Below are 21,844 nucleotides of genomic sequence, written 5' to 3'. Positions count from 1 at the left end.
GGTCTGGAACCTCTGCTGGTTGTTTTGCAATAGTTGCTTTCAGTCCAAACCTCTCTGGTGGCTACAGTCTTGTGCAAAATCTTGAGTCACCCCTCAGTTCTTTATGAGGTTTTTTTTGACATACACAATTTGTGCCAATTTCTTCAGTTAAATCTACAAAAAATGGCAATGAAAACACAGTTTGATGGGCATAAAACAGTATTTTTATACCAACAAGGTGATTGCAAAAGAGCTATTAGCTGAAATCTTGGCATGATGTGTAGTGTGGAGGGGGAAAAAACAAGTGTCAGGCCTAAAAAAAAAACCTACCTACAGCAGATGAACAGTAAGTCATGTCTTGTAGAAACAGGAAAAATCCAGCAAAGACTTGACAAGACCTGAGAGATGCATCTGGCCCTTCAGCTGATTCATCAGGCATTTGAAGCCTTATTAGAAATGATGTCTATGGAAGGATGGCCACCCAAGAGGCCATTCTTAAGGAAGGGAAATGGGTAGAAAAGACTGAGGTATGACAAATTACACAAGAACTGGATTGAAAGTGATCATCAATGTTTACAGAGGCGGTCAGAAGAGAGGTACAACAGTCTGTGTCTACAGCTAGTTGTGTTGGGGATCTTTTCAAATTTGATGGAATCATTAGTGCAGAAAAATATTAATTTTGATCTACCGTGCAATATCATCTGGAAGTCATCTGATTGGCAGCGGCTTTATTTTTCAGCACTGCCAATGCAGTAAATTCATACCTGGATAGAACAACAATAAAACACCCTCAGTCACTGATTGGCCTCCACAGAGCTTGAACCTCAACATCACTGAAGCAATGTGAGATCATCTTGAAGATGAACAGAACAAAAGTCAGCCAACATCCCAAAAAGATCTTTGAATGTCCTTCACGCAGGCTGGAGAACAATTCCTGAAGACTACTTAAGAAACTACAAGATAGCTGACTACAAGAGTTCAGGCTGTGCTGAAAAATGAAGGTGGTCATTACCAAGTGTTGACTTTAAAGATCATTAGAACTGTACATTCTGTTTTTGGTTTATGTCCATTTAATAAGTTTAATAAGTTTGCACCTTTTCTCAATTTTTCTAGCAAAATATAAAGAAATGAATGGTGGCTCAAGATGTGTTTGCACAGTACTGCACCTGACTGTGACTGCCAACTGTGGAGTGCAACCTGTGAACTAAATAGCCTGGAAGTCTTTTTCCCTGTATTTGCATTCTCATCACTAATAGGAGGTCTGAAGTGCTGTATTGACCTGAGAGCAGCTGATACCATAACATAACCTCTTGTTATAGCAGATGGCCAGTAGCAAGTTAGGGGTAATTGCTAACCAACATTTTATATTTTGCTTTGGCAACTCTTGTGCATTAAATATAAGTACTTACTTTGTGTTAACGACCTAATAATAATCGAGTACATTGAGTTATAAAGACTGACAGTGACTCTGAAAAAGTCTCTGCACTGTGAAAGCACCTACTGCCTACCAGCTAACAGATTTTGACAGAACCACAGTAGCTGTTACCAGTCTTTGTGCTAAACAAAGCTAACCAGCTTTTTATATGCTATACAAACATGTGTGGTATCAGTTTTGTCATCTAACTCTCAGCTGGAAATCCTATTTCCCACCCTCATGAAGATTTAAATGAAGAAAAGTAGTAATTTGACCCTTTTTCTCTCCCTTTAGTCTATCAGCCAGGGATATGGATCCTGACTGCCAGTTCCAAAGTGACCAGAGTTCATGATGGTCACTTCAGTGTAAGAAGACTGACTCAGACCCTTCTCTAACAACCCCCATCAAGACAAAGCTCTGCAGTGGATCCAGCAGGACTACTGGAGGCGTCAACTCACATTCTTAAATAAATAATGACAAAAAAAAAAAATATTGCACATATTCAAACTTAGCCTGTACCAGAACTTGACAATCAGCTTAGCACGAGGACCAATGTGGGAAGTGAATCTTCTTATGAGCCAGTGCCACAACAATGGCAATACTATACCTACTGAGTTTCTTTATTTAATCGGGAAAAAAGTAAGAAGAGGTGTGCAAAACTCTGGGGGATAAAGATGTGCTCACGGTGTTCCCTCCTACACGCAGCACGGTTTCTTCTCGCTAAGGTGGCTGCAGACAAAATGTAAAATAGGCTTTTTATAAGCACAATATCCCTTCATGGTGACGCCTGTGACGAGCGACAGGCGTCGAATCATTTGCCAGCTGTTATCCTCTGATGCAGGGCCCAAGCAAAGACATATTTTACTATTTGGCTCTGGTGAAATCATATAGTAAAATATTGTCATTGCAAAAGTATTTTCACTAAAAAAAGAAAAAGAAAAGGTGGTTATCATGATTTTTTGCATCCTTTTTAGTCCATGCATTCCATCTAAAAAGATGCCAAACAAGTCCTACAGTCACCTTAAGTGTTTAAGTACAATCTGAATCTTCTCGTTGGTTTACTTTGTCCTGGCACGCAGTGTAAAGCCTTGACTTTCAGTGTACAGAAAAATTATTTCGTAAAGCTACTAAAATCTTTGCAATAACGGCGAATACTTTACAAAAATAAGCTTAAATTAACTTTATAGTATTATTAATAGTGATAATTGTGATAAACTACAGTAAATCTAACATTTCAAAACAGTGCTACAAAGTGTTTCAACGCAGCATTAAAGAAAAATTATGGGAGAATGTAAACATTTGGTTTAAAGATGCACTTCACCAGTTTTATACAGTGTGAGAGAACTAGTTAGCCTTCTTGGTGTGGCTGATCAGAGAAAGTGATCCTGTCAGTGATGCCATCTGTGCTTGAACCAAGTCCTGTGCTACGGAGCAAGTTAAGCATACCCAGGATATCTGGCTTCACTTACCCTAACATTTGCAGTCAGGCTCAGCGGTCACATCAAGGTGGTTATCAACTTAATAAGTTCACCCAGAGTTTATCCGTCTAGCTACGTTTACGTTAAAGGGGTGGCATTAGCAGCCATGAGACCACTAGCAGCAGAGCGACTGATTTTACAAAAGTAAGCAAAACTATAATATTAGAAAAATATGAAGAGCTAAACACAATACAGATGTAAAGCAACAGAGCTGCAGACAAAACAGTAGAAAGGCGCTGTAGAGTAGTGTTAAAAGCAGTGCATGAATGTGTGTACGCTTTAACTGCTTTTTTTAGTGAGGCTGGAAAGACCTGCTGTATTTAGAAAGTTGAACCTATCTGAAGCAGTATCAGTGCTCTGTCACTGAGTCACAGGGAAATCTGATAGATACGCCATTAAATCAATATTGTTGCTTACAGGATGGTTTTAGCTTTTATTCCTGCAGCTGGTGTTCAAGGGTCTAAGAGCAACAAATATTAAAATATAATTTGGTATAAAGTCCACAAGTACAAATAGGTGCTCTGAGGGATCTTCCAGGAATAGTGAATTGGTTGATACTTTACTGATTTTGTATTTGTTGATCTCTGATCTCAAAGATAACCTGCTCTGGACTGCAGGTCAGCAGCAGAAGTTGCCAAGGTGATGTACACGGGTTAAAAGTCTAGCGCCTTTTGTAATAATGAAATCCAGGGCAAAGCCTCAAGTTACCTGGATGAGGCTAAATCCTGCTTTGAAACACAGGTCTTTGAAGACTCCCAGGGTTTGTGCTACAAACTGGGACTGGGGACATGACAGTTTTTCCTTCCTAATAACTACCTAACTCCCCTGGCCAAGGCCGATGCCTTAGTTTAACATTTTAAAGAAAGTGATCTATAACTTAATGGTCCAAAGGTTAACCTCTCCCCACGTTTAATAAAGACGGAAACAGCCTAAAGGTCTGGGACGTTTGTTGTGCTAACTTCCAGCAGATCCTAAGTCATGTTACTACTTAATTTCTTGTTGTTTATGATATGTTTTCAGAAATGTCTTGAAAAGATAACACTAACACAGCTCGTCACAGTTTTCCTGACCTCATAGGAACTTAATTGCTTACCTTAATTGCCTGTGTGCTCTTTTCAAGTAGAACTGCAATAATGAGCAATTCAGTGAACTAACAAAATTAACCAGCAACCGTTTTCATGATGAGATTATCAAACAGTGTTAGGCTGATGCTTCTCTTACAAAGTAAACTGGATTTATTTTGGGTTTTTCTTTTTGCTCTTAGCGATGCAAAATGTCCATTTGAAAGCATCACCTTAGGCTTTAGGAATATTTCATTGAGCATAGTGGTTCTAACTTGGCCTAAACCAGCCTATCATGCCTGGTATTTTTTTTTTTATGTGTATCTTTTTTTTAATGTGGTTTTTTTGTGTTGATTTTGCTGCTTGACACTTTGTAACCCTGGTTTGAAAAGTGAAATATAAATAAAGAAAATTTAACAAACATGGTCTTAAAACGAGACGTGCACCCGGACGCAAATCTTATATAACAAGTAGTGAGTTACTCATCTGTTGTGTTTAATGTCTCTGAAGCATAGGTGTGCAACAGTTCTGCATGTGCTTTTTAAATGCAAGGACGAGCAAGTCGGTTTGCTGTCAGATATACTGATGTACAAAAAACAAAATTTACAAAAAAAAGAAAACTACTTTGACACGGCTTTCTAATTGGAAGGCATCTTTTTTAATCCAACCTGCTGACTCTTCTGCTTTTTTCCAGAAGAGTGTGGCATTCAGCCTTTTGCATTATACAACATGGGAGTATAGTGAGAAATGGTCAGAAATCCGAGAAACGAGAGAGGACACAGTGAAACCAACTGAACAATAAGACGTTTACAAGCAGGGATATGTAGTATATGTGCATAGGATTTGACTGCCTTACAGTCTGTGCCACAGGGCCCAAAATAACAATGCCAATACAAAAAAGCTGTAAACTTTGTATATTAAATGTCTTTTTCTTTTTGTAGTCAGGTGATGAATTAATAAGCAGTGTGTTGGTTAACTCTGTATGTTAGAAACATTTACATTGCAAATTTCATGGTTGATATCATTTATCCTAACCTCTTTGCCTTTAAAAAGACATTTTATTTCAAGATAAATATCAATGATACAAAGTTAAATGTTTATGTTACCAGAACTGTATAAAATAGCTTCATGTATATCTATTCTTATATGTAAAATGTATTCGAATCAAGGGTAGGCCTTCAGGCATGTTGAAGTTGTGGTTTAAAAAAAGAATTTGATTCTTATATTATTCTAACTCTTAATGCTGCAATCCAGAAACTGCAGCGCTGCGGCTGCGTTCGTGGGACGACAGCTGATTAAGTTCATTTTTGCTCCAGATGAAATACGACAAGAGATTCGTCTTAATAGCTCGCCTACTTTGTGTAACCAAACTAGCAGTGGTGCTTTCAACAAATGCTGGATTGCAGTTTTAAGCAGTCTTCTTTTGGAAATATACGTTTATTTATCTGGCCTGCATTGCAATACAGTATTTTGAAATGTTATACTGCACTTCTGTTTTCACTTTACAAGAAGCTGCAATCCATAATCTGCGAAAAATGTTTTTAAAGAATATATATATATATATATATATATATATATATATATATATATATATATATATATATATATATATATATATATATATATATATATATATAAATGGTATACCCATGTATTATTGAAAACTTTCTCTGTATTAGCTGCAGTGGTACAGTGTGCTACCTCTGAAATCCTCCCCTCATCTCCCTTTGAAATTTAAGGTTGTTTTTCTGTTTCGTAACGTTACCTGAGAGGGTACTTTATTCCATTAAGCTAAAAATCCTCCTTTTATTTTAAAGCTACTGCTAACAAACTAGTTATAATTTTGCTTGTTTAATTGCTTAATTCTATTTTTGGATTTCCTGTATGAAACCGTTGCCATCGCAGGACCGTTTCTAAAGTCTGTCCTGTTTGCTATTGTATTTAAGTGCCATTAGCATTGCAGTCATACTAATGTTTTTTGAATCGTGGGATGAGATTGAGCGTGTTCCAGGTATTTGACTCTCAGGTGTTATGAGGAACACAGAGATTTGACGCACAGAATAGCGAACTACAAATTTCAACGCCGAAGCAACACAAAGTTCAAAGAGCGCATTAAATGAGGGGTTTGTGCTAACGCTAAAGCAACCGCTCTGCTTTTATCTGGGCTGGCTCTCTGCTCTCATCTCATTCTTACAAATAGTTTAATTTACACCTTCCCTTTTAGCGTTTGTTACATAAGAGGAAGAGGAGTTTATTTTCTTGGTCCAAATAAAAAAAATGTGACAAATGCCCCACTGTAACAAGACTTGATGAGGAATATTATATAAGATGCTACTGAAGAAGTGCTTTATCTTTACATAATCATGACATATTTTAGACGTCGTATGAACCTTTGTTGACCCAAGGGAGAATAACTGCCGCTTTGCTGCAGCTACACAAGATAATAAATGACAATAAATGAGATTATATATGTTGTATATTTTAAATAAGGGTACTTAACATCAACATATTTATGTTTCTAAAATGGATGTATAGCATTTTAGAATGAAGCAAAATATTTTTCTTGGCAGCTATTATTCTGCACAATTGACCTAATGTGTCACAAATATAGAGTCAGTGGGATTTCTGACTTGAATTAGGCCTAGTGGATGTAATACCTTAATTTACTTGACATTTCTTTTGAAATAAGCCATGCCCCATTGATAAGCCATACCCTCCAGTCCCCTGATGTTGTGTGGTGGATGTTTAATGTTGGTAGTTTTATTTATAATGGTAGTTATTGTAGGTATGATTGCGCTTGTAATTATTATTATTATTAGTGTAAGTATACTTGATTGATATGATTTGTTTTGTTTGAACAAAGGGAATGTATTCATTTTTCAGGTGATTTTTCTGAGTGATTTAAATAAATTATTAAATCCCTAATCAAGAATCTGTTATTTAAAGTACTTGAGTAAGTTACTTTTAAACTGAACTGTAACACGTTTGATCCCAACCATCTTAATGGGGAATCTTCTTAACACATGAAAGTTGCCCATGGAGTTCCACATGGTTCTATGCTGGGACCACTCCTTTTTACATTATGCATACATTCCTTAGGCAGTATTATCTGAAATGTTGCATATATTTTCTTTGCTAGCCAGATGATACCCAATTTTATTTATCTGTTAAGGCAGATAATGCAAATTGGTTAATTAAATTATGGTGTCTTGAAAATGTAAAGGCCTGGATGGCCACTAATTTCCTACTTCTAAATTTAGACAAAAACGAGGTTACGGTATTTGACCCTAAAAACTTCATAAACATGGTGGTTTATATACCACTGCTGCATGTCATTAAGCGGTATCTTCTCTGTGGATGTTTTATTCAGTCTCCCCGTGCTTTTTTTTTCTCTTCTCTTTTCCCTGAAACTGGTTCTACCAGAAGTTTCTTTCTGTTGATGAGTTTTTCTTTCCCACCGTCACCAAGTGTTTCTCCTAGGAGATTGTCTGATTTTTGGGGTTTTCTCTCCAAAACTGCAGTTTTTACTTTAGAAAATTTATTGAAGCAACTGTTGTTGTTGTTTGGTGCTACATAAAAAACCCCGAATTCACATCTGATATGTATACTGAAATTGACTGTGCGCTCAGTTTGGAGAATTGTAAGATTCAATATCTAAGAACCATAAAAGCACATTTGAAAAGACAGAAAAGTCACTGTGAGACTTTTATGGGGACAGCCTGGGGTACATTTTCTGAGCTTTTCAGTAAAGCAGTTGATTAAAAATCCACACGCACAGCCCCAGATCATTCTTAGTCTCCCACTCATTGTGGAGGAGGTGCCAGTCCTCTGTCTGAATCCATTTCTTGTCTTAAATAAGCAAAATTAAGATTCAGTAAATGAACTTGACAGCTGTACCAATCAATATTTCATAGTAAAAACAGTCGAAATGTCTAAGTGAAATGTGAAAGAGGTCATCCAGAAGGACAAACCCACAGAGAATATCAACCAATAGCTCTACTCTCTATTGAACAGCTTTACTGTTTTGGTTCACTCTCAGCAGCCGTGTTGCTTCTAAAAAGAGCCAAATATTTCACCAGGAGAGTCCAAACACAGAGTTACATGGAGAATTAATATAAACATAAGAAAAACGATATCAAACCCCTGATAATTTTGGATGCTGCTGAATGTGTGTGCTAAACATGTTTTTTGTGGCATCTTTAGAGGGCGATAAAATTCCAGATGGTTTCATCTTGTTTTGATGCCCTAAAGTAGTCAAGTAAGGAGCTAAATGAATAAACAAATGCTTCTCTTAAAGAAAAAGTGTTACAAATTAGGAAGCACACTTATTCCGTTATTGGGAAAACTGGGTTCTCTTATACAACACAAAGACTGGTGGTGCCAGGCAATCAATGAAGTTCTAAAAAAATGAAAAATAGTATTGTACAAATGAATTTTTGTATGAATTAAACGAATATAACATATCAATTAGCTTTTCAGCTGAAGGAGGTACTAGGCAGACCCAGCTGCTGCTTTTTATTTTCAGTCTTTGTGCTAAGCCAACTGCCTGCAGCTGTGGTATGACACAGTATAAGATAATTACAATGAGAGTTCAGTGTTTTATTTGGTGCAATACCACAATAACAACATTTTAGTTTCGCATTCAGCAAAGTCATAAAATCTTCCAATGTTGACAAGCTTGGCCTCAAAGTCAATCTATATTTACTGATGCTACTCAAGCTGCTATAATACCTCCCAAATGTATACCTCTTAATGCTTTAAACTTTCAGATATACTGCCAGAAGCTTCGCCAGCTTCTTTGTCATTACAAAGGAATAAAGACCAAACTATTTTCAGTCAAAATGCACTACAACAGAACTTGTCCTCTGCAAACTCGCAGATTCCTTGTGTCACAACTAGGCTAATCATAATCCATCCCCTCAAGTAACAACCTGGCTTAGCATTTTCCCTTGTCATTTCAATGGCTGAGTGGGTAATGGGATGTCAGCTGCTCTCCATCAGAGATCTGCATGATGCCAAAGGACTGCAGATAACCAAATGTCTGGTACCCTGCAAGAAAATGAAGGTGAATCAGTTTCACAGCTTCTGCTGCTCTTTCGGTTTCCTCTCAGCAACTCCTTCACAAGTCCCGTTGGCTTGTAATATATTTATGCTAATTATTGCCACACTTATATGTCTGCAGAAGCCCACACCTTCATGGTGAATTGAGTCATGTTTTTCAATGTCAATAAAGCTCATTTAAATGTGAAAACACAGAGAGATCTCCTTTTTTTATGATGACTTCTCTATGCATCGTTAAAAACTGACAGAAATAATTCGTGCATAAGCTACTTATCGGGGTAAGTTGCTTTATAAAATACAATTAAAACCATGAGGATTTCTGAGGCCATTCTTGAGGATTAAATGCAGAAGGTAATGGACTCAATGTAGCATCTTAAGGGAATAGCTCGATATTTCAGTATTCTCCTGCTTTCTTGTCCTTACATTAAAATCACTCTCGTGTCTGTGTGTTAAACGTAAATCAGGAGAAAGTGGACAATTAGGAGGAGGAGAAATGCAGCTAGCCAGGCTCAGTCTGAAAGAAATAAAATCCACACCTCTAATGCCTCAGTCACATTAAAGTAAAAACAAAAAAAGGATGGTAACTTCCTCGCAACTGAGAGAAAAAATAAAGTGTTGGTTGCCTAGCGATTGCACATTTCACCTGGTGTCAGGCAACTTGTTTCCAAGGAATCGTGAAGTGAGGCCATGGTCCAACTCAGACTGACCAAAATCACTGTCAGACAGATTGACAAAGGTTTTCCAATAACTTCAATTCAGTTCAGTTTTATTTATATAGCACCAAATCCCAACAACAGTTGCCCCAAGGCATCTAAACAGGGTGCTCAACTCAGCTAGTTGCAGACTGGTGGTTTTCTGGTTATACTCCTATATAACAGCAAGGTTTCCCAGAGCCTATGCCATTTTGCTCTTAACTTGCCATCCTGTAACAACTAAGTCACTATTTGTGGAGGACATGTCTGTGCAGGTTCTCTGTCATCCAGGTCATAGTACTCTAAGGAGCTTGCGAAGACTTCTTTAACTTAAACAAGTCCAGTCACTTTCAATCCAAGCTCCCCCTTTGAGCTTGAAGGTCTGGCTCTGAGTGGCAGCAGTTAATGTGAATTTCTGTTAAAGGTAGATTTCGCTATGTAGACATCGACAGATGGCAACAGATTTCTGATTTTTGCAGATTTATCTCACTTAATCACCGCATTATCACAAACAGATTGCACGTAGATGCCAACTTGACCCCATTTGGCCCATTTAATTGCAAAGTGATATCAGACATGAATCGGTCTTACTACCCCCTTTATCAACATGTTGAACACCAAAGTTGCTTTAAAGAGCCAACTGTCTGCAACTGGTCATGCACCTAGTCCCCATCTTTGAAAGCAAGTACACTGCACATGGTTGCAAACATTGTTGTCATGCTGCATTGTTCAACTGCTGTCTTCCACAGAGTGACCGTAACACTATTACTGCATTATTCCTTACTTGTTTAATCAACACTTTTCTTCATTAGTAAAACAGGCCGTTACTTTTATTAAGCTAACCTGTTACATGTTAAAGAGACAAGACAGTAAATTAGCATATTTTCCTATCTTTGAAAAAAGTATTTTTTAAAAAATACTAAATTTATATTTTCACTGGATAACAGCCTCCTCTGAAATGTGAATGTTAGTATGCTGTGAGTTTGGGCCTCATCTGGTTTTAAAGATAAAACAATAGTGCCATCTAGTGGCGTACTCCAGTGTCAGACTGCTTTATGACCACTAATCACATATATTCATTTTTATCCTTCTTTCGAGAGAGTGAGGAAGTGAGACACAGAAATCAGCCATATTTGACAGGTGAACTGAAAAACAAAAGAGCAAATTTCTCCTGGGATATACACATTTCACCCAGAAACAAAGCACAGAATGTGCAAAAATGGCCAAGATGATTGGCCTACAAATTCCCCCACACTACAGTCAGTAGTGTGTCAGTTTTTGAGTATAGGATGTGCTGGAAAAACAAGCCTGCTCCCATCACCTTACAAGATCTGCCATGTGTGATTTCTTTGCATGTGTGGAATGGATGGGTTGTTACTGACATCTGGTGTGAATTTGATGTAAATCTCATATTTAGAAATATATTAGAAAACCTAGAAAACTGGTGATGTGCTCAATATTTTGTTTCCCCACCTCATCATTTGGACCACTTGAGTGAAGAGCAAACACACAATACAAACTCACGAGTTTAAGATTAAGATGGATTTTATTTTTTATTTGTATTCAAACAAATGACTCGCACAGTGTAAAACCAACACAATCACAATTTTGACTAACTGTTCCAAATACATCTACACATAAGATTTAAACTATTGTATAGTGTTTTAAGAAATAGTACAAGCAACTGGAAGATGCAAGTGAAAAGAAATTGGACAAGACACTAGAAAGAGCCATTCTTAGAGCAATTACCGTGTGATTGCTGAAAGCTGTTGCAGGTGGCGGTTTTACATGCTAAAAAAGGGCAAGAGTTGCTTGACATTTTAAGCGTGGAATCACGTCTCAATCCTATATGAGAGTGTAGTTGCATATACAGCTGAGCAGTTTTCATTTTAGTAGATTAAGCAATCAACCTGGCAAAGCAATGTAGGCAGTGGAAGGATCTCCTCCCTTTTTGCCTTAATTACATAGTGATAGTTACATGACAGGAAAGTGGGGAGACAGTACACAGGTTACAGGCTGCAAATGGTCTGGTGGCGGAAGCCGGGAAGGACCCAGCCCCCACACATGGGGCGTGCACTCTACCAGGACCTCTTTTAATTAGATTTATACTGAATTAGTGAATACATTTTTACAAAGTGTTACAGACTAAAGCACAAAGCTTCATGCAGACACAAAAGCTTCGGTGCAGCTTTAGTATCACAGCATATCTCAAATATGTATCTTGCACAATCTTAGATGGGAAACCTTCGTATTGCACACTGAAACCTCGGAAAGCATCCATCCTTGTTCCATCGTGTTTCATAAAGGTGTAAGTGTTTCTGTGACCTCACAGCGTGGAGGTTACAGTTGGCAGTGTTGACAGAGGGACGTATCTCCTCGTGTCAGTTTGGGACGTGTGGCTGAAAATGCTGTTGACTGGAATACCCAGCTGGCCTGCTTGCCCTGACCCCGCCTCAGAATTTATACCATAGGGCACCTTGGACGTAATGGCTAAACTTAATTTGAAAAGCACATTAAGGAGAGCCGCACGGTACTCTTTTCTAACCAGGCAGTAGATGATGGGGTTGAAGCAGCTGCTGGTGAAAGCCAGACAGTTGGCCAGAGGGAAAAAGTACGCTTGAGCCGAGTAGAACGAGGGGCTGATATCAACCACGTCAAAATGAATCAGGGCTCTCCAAACCGTGAGGATGTTGTATGGGAACCAGCAGGCCCAGAAGGAGAACACCACCACTGCCACCGACTTTGAAATATCAGTCTTTCGCCGAGAGTTGCCGCCTTTCAGTTTATGCCGACAGAGGAAGCGCATCAGAAGCAGGTAGGAGAGGATGATAATGGTGTAGGGCAGCAGAAATCCCAGCACAACTCGCAGGAGGTGGTTTACTTCGAGCCATGTTGTAACAGGGAAACGGAGCAGGCATATTGTGTCGTTGCCAAGGCCCACATTTTTCAGTTCTGCAAACACAGCTCGGGGTACGGCCAAAATGAGCGCTCCGGCCCAAATAAAAGCTGTGGCCAGCGGGAAAGTCCAGGATCTGCTGCAGAAGGAAGCGCCTGGTTTGAGAGCAGTTGCCACATAGCAGTAACGAGTCAAACTCATAGCTGTGAGGAAAAAGCAACTAGCAAACACATTCAGCCCAGTGAATAAGGACACGGCCTTACATGTGCCCAAGCCAAAGGGCCAGCTATAGTCCAGCGCAGTATCAACAGCCCAAAATGGTAACGCCAGCGAAAACATTAGCTGAGCCACAGCTAAGTTAAAAACAAAGAAATTGATATTGCCTGTGGTGATGGTGTGAGTAGAGTAGAGGAGGAACATTACTAACAAGTTCCCCAGTATTCCAGCTGTAGCCACAATAAAGTAGACCACAGAGATGACAATCCTTAGCCAGTGGGGAGGATTAGGAAACTCCAGCCAGTTGTAAATACTCATATTTTGAAAAATCAGCTCAGAGTTGTTACAGAATGTGCCTGAACCGCAACTGCTCATGATGCTTTTGTAGAGCTCAAGTCTGTGCAAGTCAATGTTTGACATTTTGTCAAAGTGAAGGTGAAGTTTGTCCTGAAGATGGCGAGATGTGTCCGCTTGTCCTCTTTTTAACTACAATAAATTAAAAATGTAAGTCTTGGCAGTCTGTTTATTAGATGACAATCATCGGTCCCTGCAAGGAAAGAGGAAGTTATTACTGCATAATAGGCGCTGGAGTTTATGAGCAAATAAGTAGATTAGCTCTGTCAGATAAACAAATTACACTAAAGTGTTAGCCACAGAGTTCAGAAAAGCCCCAGAATTAGTTTGTAATGGCGCAGTTATTCTTGTATGAAATAAAAGTTCTTTTTGACAACAGCCAAATAGATTCACATTGCTTATATTCCCGATAAGTGCTCGATTTATTAGTAAATCACTTATCAGTTATCTTGGAGATAACAGATGTGTTGCAAGTGTTGCTTGATGAAGAAATATTCCTTTTGAATTTTACAAGTTTTAAGCTGCAGCATGAGATGACCTCAATATGCGAATATACTGGGACCCTGAGACGGTCAAAGCCGGAAAAGCCCCTCGGATGAACAAGGATTTCTTTTTAAACAAAAATAAGTTCTTATTTTTTTCAAGCGCAGTAATTTTTTTTCATTTCATTATGTAACAGATCAACAGATCTCCTGGAGACCTGTTATTTGTGAGCGAAAAGGAAAACATAAGAATCGAAATGTTTTTTTACATTAAAATACACTCCTGGATTTAATTTTTTGTTGTTGTTTAGTTTTAGAGTGAATTTCTTATCGCTTTAGAGGAATTAATTGTTCGAGTACTTTAATTACATAGACATATATACGAGTACATTATCATCTAAAAACATTTTCACTTGAAAAATCATGGCATCAACCTGCAGAGGTAAACTGTCTCGCATGCACAGGGGTTTTTTCCAAGTTCAGAAACGTATGTTCTGTGTAGCTTGATTTCACACTAATCTACAGGCTGTAGCATGTGATCTGTGTTGGCAAACATTACAGAGCATCGCTATCAGTGTTATACGGGGTAAAATAAATATTTTCACATTTGCATCTAAACATTTTAAAAACGTAAGTTTATTTTTTTTTTTAAGTTTTCTTGATAACCAGAACATTTTTCACCACAGGGGACTTTAAAAACAAAAACATCTACCATCTTTTAAACGGTCCCATTTACAAGCTGCGGGGCGAACACAACGTGTTTCTATGCTTTTTAAAACATTATCCTTTTTTTGTAATGTGTGTATTGCTACACGACATCTCTTCATTCTCCTCTTTCCATTTTTTGTCTGCCAACACCTGATTTCCAATCTTTCTATGTGTTTCATTCGATCTAATATGTTATATCAGGGTAGATAATCATATTGGTAAATAGTGTGAAGAATTAATGAAAGTGTTCGCTATATATATATATATATATATATATATATATATATATATATATATATATATATATATATATATATACAAAAAATTATTTTACCTACATTATAATCAACTTGGATTTGCTTTTTGTCGATTAAAATATGATCATTGAACTGTGAGTTTTAGTTGCTACAGTTTCTGTCGCCCTCTTGGCTAAATCTGTCTTTAAAAATAAACTTTTAATGTCAGTGAGACTTTTGATGGATACATAAATAATATCTAACAGCCAGTTTGCCCAGAAAAAGCTTTCACTTTTTGATAGGAATGGTCCTTCTTGCTCAAAATGACACGACATCATTCATAAGAGATTTGTTTGAAAGATTTTCGTTCAATCAAGCGTTTAAATTCATTAAGTTTTGGGGGGGAAATGCCGGGAAATACTTTTTGGCACAACACTGGAAGGTTGTCAAGTCGAAAACGAGGAAAAGTTAGTTACCTTACCGATAACTAACGTTTAACAGTGTGACTGTAGCTTCGGTCTTTCTCCATGAGCGTTGGTTTTACATGTGAACATAGCCGAAGCCACAGCACAGCCGTCCTTTAACGTGTGTGAACGGGGATTTGTAATCAGCTGGCTGATGTGAGTAAGCAGGAGAGAAGCAGACAGATGTAACGCGTTTCCCTGTTCTTGTGAGGACTTTACTTTTAAAGAAAAGTTAGAAACACTGGCACAGTGCCAAGCTTACATTTATATCCCACCTTGCAACTGAAAAGGGTATAATAAAACACAAAGACTGTGTCTTTGATTACGGTAATTATCCAGTTCAGCTTGTTATAAAGTTTTTTACCCACGACTTCATAAATAGAAATAAAATTTACATAATTATATCTTACCCGACTATCAAAAGGTGGCAGGTCTTCAGCAGGTTTTTGTAGCCTCTGTTGCATCGTGTCAGACAACAGCAAGAATGTCCATGCAACCCACTCTGAGTGCATGCAGCTCCACCCCATTCTGTCTTTCAGTTTGCATATTCAGAATCAGCTAAAAAGTTCGAAACACTAAGAAACGCCCCTTCCACGCGAAGTCACACTGCAGAAGCTCCACATATACCTAAATGGACATAAATGACCCTGATTCTAGGTGGAGCAAGGAATATTCTTTAAGATGATAGGATAAACCACTGAGTCTTCACCAACTTGCATATATATGCAAGTGTATCATAGTAGATACACTTACACTTTAGTATTTATAGTACTTACTTATTGAGTAATTGTTCTTTGACTGGTTTCAAAAGACATTGATTGTAAAGTAAAGAAGCAAGAACTGAGACATGCTTATAAACTTGAATTATTTTTTTCTTACACTGTCTTTTAATTTGTAAATTGATTTATTAATTTACTACAAAAACTTCTGAATAACAGATTTTATAAAACATAAAATCCACATTTAGATTTCTTGAGAAAAAAAGTAATAACATTTCAATTATTCAGTTCTTGCTTTACTACATTTTAGCATTTAGACATTTCTTACTTGCTATTCTTTTCTAAAGCAACAGTATATAGACCATACGGTAGTTCTTGATTTAGCTCCAAAAGGCTACAGTTTTCCTGTAAATTTCTTCCACAGAATCCTATAACTTTGAATGATTAATCTTCCTCTAAGGATCTTTGCCAGGCGGCTACAGGTAACAATGTGTTTGACATATTGATTATGAGCACAAGATTATGAACACAAAAGTACAACAGCATTAATTTGTATTCTTGTTTTTTCTTCTATTTATATCCGAGTCATTGCTTGGAGATTAGATTGAGCAGCCGAGATGACTCTTTGTTACAAATTGTTGATAGTGGAAGGGACATCAGCAGTGACCTACGAAATGAGATTAGGTGGGAAAAAGCGGAAGAGTGGGGAAATTGATTTATGCTGCTCTGTCTAAGCTGAGGCATCGCCATAAACTGGCTGAACAAAACAAGCAGCTCTCAGTGTTCCTGTTTTTACTGCCAGCAACAGGTTTTCAGGAACTGCATGCTAGTTCCAGCCTGTGTACTTTCCTCAGTGACCGGTCTTTATCTTAATAGTGCGACAAAAGAAGAGGATTCTGAGCTGTGTGAGAACTTTGCAAACAATATTTTGAAAAAACTGAAATAGCAGATTAGTTACTGTCCAGGGCTTGTCTATAATAATCTCCAAAGCTGTGCAGTTATTATGTTCTGTGTTCTTATTAAACTGCATTAAACACAAATGTTGAAAACATTGGGTTATGGTTTTGTGAAAGATTATATGCTGTGCTATCATTTGAGCTTTAGCTGTTAGATGGTCTTTGTTAACATTTACCAGAGCCAGGCTAAAAGTTTCATCCTGTTTGCAGACATTGCACCAAGCTAAGCTTAAGCAATCCCCTGAAATTTCCGGATAATTTCCTGCAGATCTTGTATCATCGGAAGAATGTGAGTATTTCCAAATCTGAAAATATTTATCTAACTGAGTGTTTCAGGCGGGCCTCCAAAGCAGTAACTAAACATGGTAATAAATCACTCTTCCCAGTGTCAAACAAACAAAACAGATACCCAGATGTGATAAATACACTTAAATGTAGTTCAATGGGATTTACTTATTAATTCCCACAGTTGCCACAGTGGTGCCATAAATCTAGGACTATTTAAGTGTATGGATCCCACCTACACCACAATGGTGTGTCCATCTCTGAGCGTGCCAGCTGAGTTGCCTCAGGGAGCACAAAGGTCTGTGGGCAGAATGAGACATGGCTTTGTCGCCACCCTGTGTAAAAATGAGAAAACAGCAGATAACTTGAGTCTAAATGTAAATGAGAGCGTGATTGAGTGAGTCCCCTAGTGTCAAATGCCTGAGCCAGCAACATGCAGCCTGACCACATTTACTTTGAGGCTTCAATAGCCTGCAGATTTTGCAGATTATTACTTTTACTTGAGGTTGTTTTTCTATTTCTTTAGTATTTAATGAGATATAGTAATCCTATTGATGGCAATAAATGCAAAGTATACCAAGAAAAAAAAATCAAATTAAAAACGAAACTTGAGGTATTGTAGTGACCATAAAAAGTTGCTTTAGTGATCAGATAGTAGGATAAAAAAAAGGAATAAAAAGCACCATGTGCAGTTTATTAACATTCAAATTCAGTGATACTAAATCAATACGTTTGAAAATGAAAGCAATGGGCAGCTTGGAGATTCTTACATAATTAAAATGAAATGCACACGGTATTCACTAAATTGTTGCTGTTCTACTGGGACCAGTGCATGTGGCTAAAACCTACAAAACAGCCCCAAAATAACTGCTTGTAAACAGTGGTGGTCCTATTTGGCGTCCTGGGCGAACACTCCCCTTTCCACGGGTTGTGTGTGAGACTTTAAATCATCAAACTTCTTATATATATTGTTTGTTTACTTGCACTGCTGTAACTGGAGCCTCGTCGTCTTGTCTCTATATACTGGACTGTATGTAGCGGAGATGACAATAAAGTTTACTTTGACTTCAGCAGCAAGCAGGCGCACCGAGGGCTCTCGCGCTCACTTTTCGTGTATAGAATTTCGAAAAAACATCGGTGCAAATTATAAGTCTGTATCACAATGTCTGGTGTTTTCGTGTTTGTTAGTTTGTTTTTATTTAGTTTTATTTTGGTTGGTTATAAGATGCTGCTCCAGCCGGTCTGAGAATCCACCGCCGCTCCGCCCTCTCCTCCCTGTGCCGCAAGCAGCAGGCGCACCTCGCAAACGGAGGGCGCCCTTACTCCCAGCAAATGGGCGGCAGAAAACCGATTGGTGCCTATACCATTCCCAATATGCGCTGGCAGGACATCGGGGCAGCATGGGTCCGAGCAATTTTTTTATTTTTATTTTTTGCCGATGCACGTGATTCCGCCCCCCACCACGATGCCGCCCCGGGCAACCGCCCGTGTCGCCCGTATCAAGCACCGCTACTGCTTGTAAAGTTATGTTTCTGTTAAAACTGTTTGAAAAAGAGAAATCGATTCACCTTTATAGTAATGTTTGCAGTTGTATGTTGTGGTGACTATAACTCAGATAGTCTAGCCTATCACTGGGGAGCCTAGACTATGAGAAATGCCTCTGATAGTGTGAACAAAGTCGTGGAAAGACACATTATAGCATAAAAAACAAACTGAATATTTTACACCTTCCCATAGCTTAAGTTTTCATTTTTCATGTCTGTCAGTCACTCATATGAGCCATCCATTAATAATCAATGCCTATGTTAACATATATAGATGTACATATACTGCATAGTAGATTTACACAATATGAAATAAGTAGCAGTAGTAGTACTTTAAGCAACTTGATGACTGGAAATAAAAGCAGTCTTTTTGCACCCCCAAGTGGCCAAATGAAATAAGGTTGGGATGAAAACATCAAGGAGTTACTGAAATATGTCCTCACTTTCAGTATGACAGATATGCTGCAGAATATGGCCTCTGAAAATATGCTTCACTGCCATAGATCCCAATACTGCTGGAACTGGCATGACAGAGAGTTTGTTTCTTACATCATCTATTTAAAGGATTTCAAAAGGTAACTCATTTGTGAAAATCTCTGACATTTGGCCCACATGTTCTAAACAAGCTGCTGTGCTGTACAGTCAAGGCATGGTAAAAATTTAGCAGACTTTCACTAAACAGTATGTCTAAATAAACACATTACTGTTCAGCTTATGGATTTGTCACATTCTTCTAGCAGAATAAAGAAGAAAAACATGCAATAATAAAGTTTTTGCCCCCAAAGTAGCACCTGCATCAACTGTCTGCCTCTATTAATTAGTACTCTTAATTTTACAGTGATCAAAACACCTGGATAAGTAGTAGGAAAGTAACGTGGTATGTTTACTCAAGTCCTTCACTAAAGTAGAGGTTCAAATTACTTTTATGTTGTGCTTCTCTCTGCTTCCCCACTGACATTTGCATTAACTCTATCATTAGAAACAGATTGATGATTTCCGATTGATGTTTCTTTCACGTCTTTTCACTCTGTGAGTCTATACACCATTGCTGTATTTAATCAAACTCAAAAAGACTGCTAGCTGCTAAAATCTCCAGTTGTTCACAGATGGCTCCTCCTCTCTGAGCCTGGTTCCTGTTAAAAGTGAGTTTTTCCTTCCCACAGTTGCCAAGTGCTTGCTCATAGGGGTTCGTGTAATTGTTGGGGTTTCTTTCTGGTGTTGTAGGGTCTTTACCTTACAATATAAAGTACATTAAGGTGGCTCGTGTTCTAAATTGGTGCTATGTAAATAAAATGTAATAGAACGACTGTATATGCAAATATTAGCATTTAAAATCTATACCATTTATTTGAGGAAGTTTTTAATTTATATGCTTCTAATATACTTTAAATCAGGGGCGATTTTAGCCCATTTTTGGGGGTGCTTCAGCATCCCCAAAATGAATCAAAGCACCCCAAAGATTTCTTACTTTTTTTGACAATATTTGTTGTTTGTGTGACACACTGCTAAAAATATAAAAAGCATACAGTACTTGGTTGAGACATAACATTTTAACAACAAAAGTATAGAACCCCCCTCCCAAAATGGTTTGTTCCAACTCGCCTCTCCCCTACTCTGGCTCTAGCACCGTTGCTGCCAGAGCGATGGTGGTTGAGACCCTGCGGAGCGGAGGTGTTAGTGCCTGGCTTAAAACAGGACATATTAGCTGCATTTAACCTTCAGTTACTCTTTATATAGTTAGGTAGGAGTCAGAACATGTTTCTTTTTAGCTGAAAAACATTACACCCAGGTAACCTGGGTGTAAAAAAACTTGTTTTCAGGCGATGTTTGCTACCCTACAACAAGTCCTACACTGTAGTAAAATCAGCGACATTTGACCGTCCTGTTGCTCCCATTGAAATGTATGCAGGCTATTTAAAACCTAAAACTTAAAATTGTCCGTAGCCTACTGTTTTTACCACTGTCCTGTTTTAAATGGATACTAACTAGCTAACTGACCGAATGCCCATTAACCTTAGAACTCCTGTTGTGTGTGAATGTGTGTGTGAATGGGTGGATGACTGGATGTGTATTTATATCTTTTATTAGATGTTCACGTGGTTTGGTTATTTTCCTTTTGCTTGAAAGTAAACTGAGAGAGGACTTTTTGTTAGTGATCTTAATAGTATTTTTTCATATTAATGTAATTTTTCATCTAATTGAATACAATCTATTTGTGTATGATTTTCAGTCCAAAGAGGGAGAGAGGAAAGAGATGAATGTGAGGAGAAAGTACAAGGTCAGGAAGAACCAGGTAAGAAAACAGACAGGGAACAGTGACAGGCAAAACAGAAACTATTAAAATGGCCTGTATTTATATAGCGCTTTAGTAGTCCCTAAGGACCCCAAAGCGCTTTACATATTCAGTCATCCACCCATTCACACACTGGTGATGGTAAGCTACATTGTAGCCACAGCCACCCTGGGGCGCACTGACAGAGGCGAGGTTGCCGGACACTGGCCACCACCAGTAGGCAACTGGTGAAGTGTCTTGCCCAAGGACACAGCGACCGAGACTGTCCAAGCTGGGGCTCGAACCGGCAACCTTCCGATTACAAGGCGAACTCCCAACTCTTGAGCCACGATCTGCCATTGCAAACTGACAAAGAGAAAAAACCTTATTTTACTCATACAGTCTGGAAGTTGTGTTCTCCCTATATTAAAGCTGCTATACAGAATCTGCAAAACAAACTGGTTTGAAACATTTTTGACCCTCTTTAACAACATTCCAACATAACATTATAATTGATCGGGGAGATTAAAATTAATAATATATTTTTATGTGGTTCAGACACAACTCTACTAAAACCTCAGCCAGTAATGGGTAGACCAACTTTTGGACCGTCCAGTTGTCTGTATGACTGCCGCAGTACGTGCGCCACATTTGCACACTATCAGAAAGTGCCAAACGGTGCCCTGGTGGTGTGAGGAGCTGTAAAGAGAAGCAGAGTGCTCTGTTTATATTCTAAAAATGTTTCAAGCCAGCTTGTTTCAAAGATTCTGTACCGCAACTTTAAATGTTTTCCAAAAGCACACATACACTTATCAGTGTTTCTTAAACTTTTTACAGCGTGTACCACCTGATAAAAATGTCAAGCTCTCCCTAGTACCACTATGAAAGAATGAAACCCATAAATCTCACGACACAAAATTAGTATTATTAAATTAGTAAAATTAGTGTCTGCAGTAAAGATTTTTATTTGTAATAATTTATTCTGTTTTGGGAGTGTTTTTTTTATGTATCTGTATTATATTATACA

The 21,844-nt window shown here is 38.1% G+C and overlaps 2 protein-coding genes across 5 annotated transcripts in view; one reads left to right on the top strand and one right to left on the bottom strand.

The window, feature by feature from the left end:
• The window catches only part of LOC146683071 (ras/Rap GTPase-activating protein SynGAP-like), a 54,391-nt gene extending 49,519 nt beyond the window's left edge, over positions 1 to 4,872 (top strand). For all 4 annotated transcript variants that reach the window (XM_085445154.1, XM_085445152.1, XM_085445153.1 and 1 more), the window contains one exon: positions 1,688 to 4,872. In XM_085445154.1, coding sequence (XP_085301280.1) covers positions 1,688 to 1,714 — 27 coding nt within the window. In that variant the 3' untranslated portion in view covers positions 1,715 to 4,872. The remainder of the gene's footprint in view (positions 1 to 1,687) is intronic.
• Positions 4,873 to 11,194: 6,322 nt separating this feature from the next.
• Positions 11,195 to 15,638, bottom strand: LOC146683070 (relaxin-3 receptor 1-like). The gene is made up of 2 exons (XM_085446615.1): positions 15,452 to 15,638; positions 11,195 to 13,344 (listed from the first exon to the last, which is right to left on the bottom strand). The coding sequence occupies exon 2, from the start codon at positions 13,215 to 13,217 to the stop codon at positions 12,012 to 12,014; it is 1,206 nt and encodes a 401-aa protein (XP_085302741.1). The 5' UTR covers positions 13,218 to 13,344; positions 15,452 to 15,638; the 3' UTR covers positions 11,195 to 12,011.
• Between the last annotated feature and the right edge of the window lie 6,206 nt (positions 15,639 to 21,844).

The sequence above is a fragment of the Copadichromis virginalis genome, linkage group LG22 (genome assembly GCF_057382275.1).
Source record: "Copadichromis virginalis isolate Kocher_CV1m ecotype Utaka linkage group LG22, C_Virginalis_male_GT1.1, whole genome shotgun sequence".
Taxonomy (NCBI): Eukaryota; Metazoa; Chordata; class Actinopteri; order Cichliformes; family Cichlidae; genus Copadichromis; species Copadichromis virginalis.
The sequence above is the reverse complement of the archived record's forward strand: the minus strand, read 5'-3'. Positions and strand labels throughout refer to the sequence as shown.

Bases quoted from the DNA above. Each gene is read 5' to 3' on its own strand.
- LOC146683070 (XM_085446615.1), bottom strand. From the start codon at position 13,217: ATGTCAAACATTGACTTGCACAGACTTGAGCTCTACAAAAGCATCATG.